This window comes from Benincasa hispida, chromosome 4 (genome assembly GCF_009727055.1).
Source record: "Benincasa hispida cultivar B227 chromosome 4, ASM972705v1, whole genome shotgun sequence".
Lineage (NCBI taxonomy): Eukaryota > Viridiplantae > Streptophyta > Magnoliopsida > Cucurbitales > Cucurbitaceae > Benincasa > Benincasa hispida.
In genome coordinates, this window is record NC_052352.1 from 31,316,594 (window position 1) to 31,320,702 (window position 4,109).

General features: G+C 35.6%; 1 protein-coding gene across 1 annotated transcript; it reads left to right on the top strand.

Moving 5' to 3' along the window:
- The first annotated feature begins 370 nt into the window (after positions 1-370).
- Positions 371-3,762, top strand: LOC120076887 (mitochondrial outer membrane protein porin of 36 kDa-like). Its single transcript, XM_039030837.1, has 6 exons — positions 371-523; positions 619-686; positions 1,622-1,732; positions 1,933-2,019; positions 2,488-2,696; positions 3,180-3,762. The coding sequence occupies exons 1-6, from the start codon at positions 475-477 to the stop codon at positions 3,484-3,486; spliced, it is 831 nt and encodes a 276-aa protein (XP_038886765.1). The 5' UTR covers positions 371-474; the 3' UTR covers positions 3,487-3,762.
- The last annotated feature ends 347 nt before the right edge of the window (positions 3,763-4,109 follow it).

Here is a 4,109-nt window from a genome sequence, read left to right on the forward strand (position 1 = left end):
TTTTAAATGATAAATTTATTGAACATATTTATAAATAATAGTAAAATATCCTGAGAGTGTGATAAACTATTATTGTATTTATTAGATATAAATAGATATAGATAAACAGTATAATAGACATTAAAATTTTGCTAGATTATTTTTCTATTTTCGAAAACCTCTTGAGAAACCAAAATTAATTCCATAATATCATTAGTTCGTAAATTAAAATGGGAACTAGAAGGGTTTGGAAAAACGAATATGCGTGCCTGATGTCCCGATTCTCAAGGCCTCATTAGACCACAAATCAACGGCCACCAAGCCGCGTCACACCGAGTACAAGATCCAACGGTTCAGATAAACTTTATTTTTTTCTTCCATCGGCGTTCGTTTTTATTTTTATTTCGTCATTATATTTCAAGGGCCAGCCTTCACCACGATTTCCTGTTCTACCTCTCTGCCGAAGCTCTTCAATCTCGTCTTCTCCGAAAAGCCATGGGGAAAGGTCCAGGTCTCTACTCCGACATCGGCAAGAAAGCTAGAGGTTCCGTCATTTCTTCTTCATTCTCTTGTTCTTGTTCTGTTTCTCTTTGTATTTACTGTTCTTGAATTCGTTGAAATGATTTTTCTTTCCCACAGATCTTCTTTACAAGGATTACCAGAGCGACCATAAATTCACCATCACTACTTACACTTCCGGTGGAGTTGTGAGTTTCTGATTTTTTGTTTTTTTGTTTGCATTAGATTTTCAATCGGATTTTGTTGCTTTGGCAGTGTTCTTTATTGCAATCAACGAATCGTTGTTCCTTCTCTATGCTGTAATTCTTTGTGTATCGTTTGTGTTTGGTTCTTGAGAAACGTCTGCAATGGAAAACTAACCGACTCACTGAACGACCGTCGGACCGACTGACCTCGCTTCTTTCTATGTAATTAATATTCGTTCCTTGGTAGGTAGGTCGGAAGAGCCTAATATTTTTTTGGAAGATTCAAGAATTTATTTCTGTTAGTCTTGTCATTTTCAAACCGGGTGTCGATTTTCTTTTTAATTTCTCTTTAGTAAGTGCTACGGCAGAGAAATTAGGAGCTGGAGGATTCTTGGCATTCGTGTCAAGTGTGTTACGTAGTGTTTGTTAGAGGCTGTTGAAGAAAGAATGAAAGCATTAAAAGATTAGCTATGTACTTTCGTTTTTTCGTTGTATTGGATGGTTTAATATTTTATAATAGACATTTGTGTTTGCGTTAAATATGGTGCACCATTTTCTTAAATTACTTAAGCCGAGTGCAATGTTTTTCACGAGCACTCCCAAGGAAAAGCCCCTTTTTAGCTAACCACAAGAATTTTGATACATTGAAAGCTCCCGTTTGTCTAAATAATCTCTAACGCAAAGCTCTAATTTCTTTAAATTCTCATTATATTTAGATATTCTTAAGATTGTTTTTGTTTTCATATATATATAATAATAGGCATATATGGTGAATGCCATAATTTATTTCAGGACATAATGTATAACCCGCATTTATGAATTTGTTGTGAGACTATCATTTGATTCTCTGACCCTTAAATGATGCAAGTATGTGTCATCTTTGGTCTTTGTATTTCCTTTCTTTTATTACTAAACTTTCTCTTTGATTCACTTTTTAGGCTATCAGTTCAACTGGAGTTAAGAAAGGTGAGATATTTTTGGCAGATGTAAGCACTCAGCTGAAGAACAACAACATCACAACTGATGTAAAAGTTGACACCAACTCCAATGTAAGTTTAAATGAGTAAACATTTTATAAGGTTTCCATATGTTTTGAAAATATAGGTTCACTGAATAAGTTTGTATAATAAGATGATCAGAAGTTTTTGGTACGTAAATAGTTTCCTTTGTATTATGTTAGAAAAACTAGCTTGTGTAGCTGCTGATGTGAAGTCTTAAAGTTAAATGTTTATTTTTGCTTGAGCTGTAGGTTCACACTACTGTTACTATTGATGAACCGGCTCCAGGGTTGAAGACAATTTTTAGCTTCCGTGTTCCTGACCAGAGATCTGGCAAGGTAGTAATAAATTTACTTCTTAAATTATGTAATGTTACTAGGACAACATCTAGATGATCTTTTGTAGTTTGCTAATAATTGGTTGAGATGGGGATGAATTCTTCATTCCCCATCGGCCATCCTTGCCCGCAAAAAGAACTCCTATCTTCCAAGAAAGTCTTCTTAAGATGAGGCCTGCATGGGGAGCGGCTCTTGTGGATAATTTATTGGAATGTCTTGCAAGCATATTTTTTCCTATTATTATATAATTTTATTGAAAGAATTAGTTAAGTTGGTTTATATTTTCAACTATGTTGAACATCTAATAATTTGTGTGTAATTTACTTTCATTTCTGAATGTGCGTACTGCATATTAGATAGACTATATACTAAAATATAAACTATCATGTAGCATTGATTATTAAACAATTTACACGCCGATGGGCACATGTTGATATTCTTGTATCTGATTTATGATCACTTGTTCAGGTTGAACTTCAATATCAACATGAATATGCTGGAATAAGCACTGGCATTGGTCTGACTGCCAGCCCCATTGTTAACTTCTCTGGTGTTGTTGGAAATGACAAACTCTCACTTGGGACGGATTTGTCATTCGACACTGCTTCAGGAAACATTACTAAATTGAATGCAGGCTTGAGTTACATTCATTCTGACCTTATTGCGGCACTTACCTTGTAAGAAAACAAGCTCTTTCCTTTTACCTCTATTTTTATACCTTTGTTTATTAATTGGAATTTGACTTTCATCAAGGGGAAAATGAAAGAATACACTGTCAATATCCACAAAAAGTAGGCAACCTAAAACAAAAGGACTTCCATAAAGAGATTCCCTTCCAACAGTTGTTTTTATCCTCATTCTCAAAATGATATTCTTTCAACAGAATGACAAAAATGGAGCACTTTTACTCGGATAAATCAATTCTTAGTGAGAGATTTATGCTCTCTTCAAAAGATGAACTCTTAATTTGGAATCCTTCACTTCAGAACAAAGTTTTTTTTTTAAAAAAAATAAAAAATAAAAAACAAACTACTTTGCATGTTGTATGTCATATGTGCCACAGAAAGAGGCCATAGCAAAAGAAACCAATAGAACTTAAAGCTCTTCTGTCATAATCAAGACCATACATATGATATAAGGCAATTTGTGTTGATTTACAGGAACGACAAAGGTGATGCTCTCACTGCATCCTACTACCACCTGGTTAGCCCATTGAGCAACACGGCTGTTGGTGCAGAGCTGTCACACAGCTTTTCGAGCAATGAGAACACTCTCACTATAGGCACACAGCATGCTCTTGACCCCCTGACTTCAGTAAAGGCTCGGGTGAACAACTATGGTAGGGCAAGCGCTCTAATCCAGCACGAATGGCGCCCAAAATCCTTGTTCACCATTTCAGGAGAAGTGGACACACGGGCTATCGAAAAGAGTGCAAAGATCGGTCTGGCATTGGCTCTCAAGCCTTAGGAAATCGGTTCCTCCTTGGAGTTTAATGTGGGAGGGTAATAATAAGGTTTTATACAGCATAGAGACTTTCTTTCTCATATTTTCAATTTTTCCCTGCCCCAACTGGAACATTGATTGATCTTTTCCGCTAAGTTTTTCAATTGGTTGCATCTGTTGGAGGTCTTGGGTTGTGAAAATGATTGACATCAACAATCAGTGTTCTTTTGCCGCTGATGTGAACTTCGCGGTAGTTTTTAAGTTCAATTGAAATCATTCACCTCAGGCTACACACTTTCAGAGGCTGTTTAACTAATTCCCCAATACAAAGCCACCTGACAACAAAAGTCGGCATTAGACCATTGTCTCAAATTGATGTCGAAAATTGTTGGTTTTGAAAGGTTTTGAGATGCCTATTGTGACCACAATGGTTCGTAGTCGGTACCAAGAAAGAAAAAAGAAAAATGTGAATAAGAAAGAGAAAGTAAAGGTGAATTACTGCAAATGAAGTGGTGCAAAAAGAGAGATGGAGAATGGAGAAGGAAAAGAGTGAAAACAGAAAAAAGGTTAAATTACCAATTGACTTTTAGGTTTGGTTACATTGCAAATTTACAATGATTTCAAAGTAGTTAATCTTGTTTCTACTA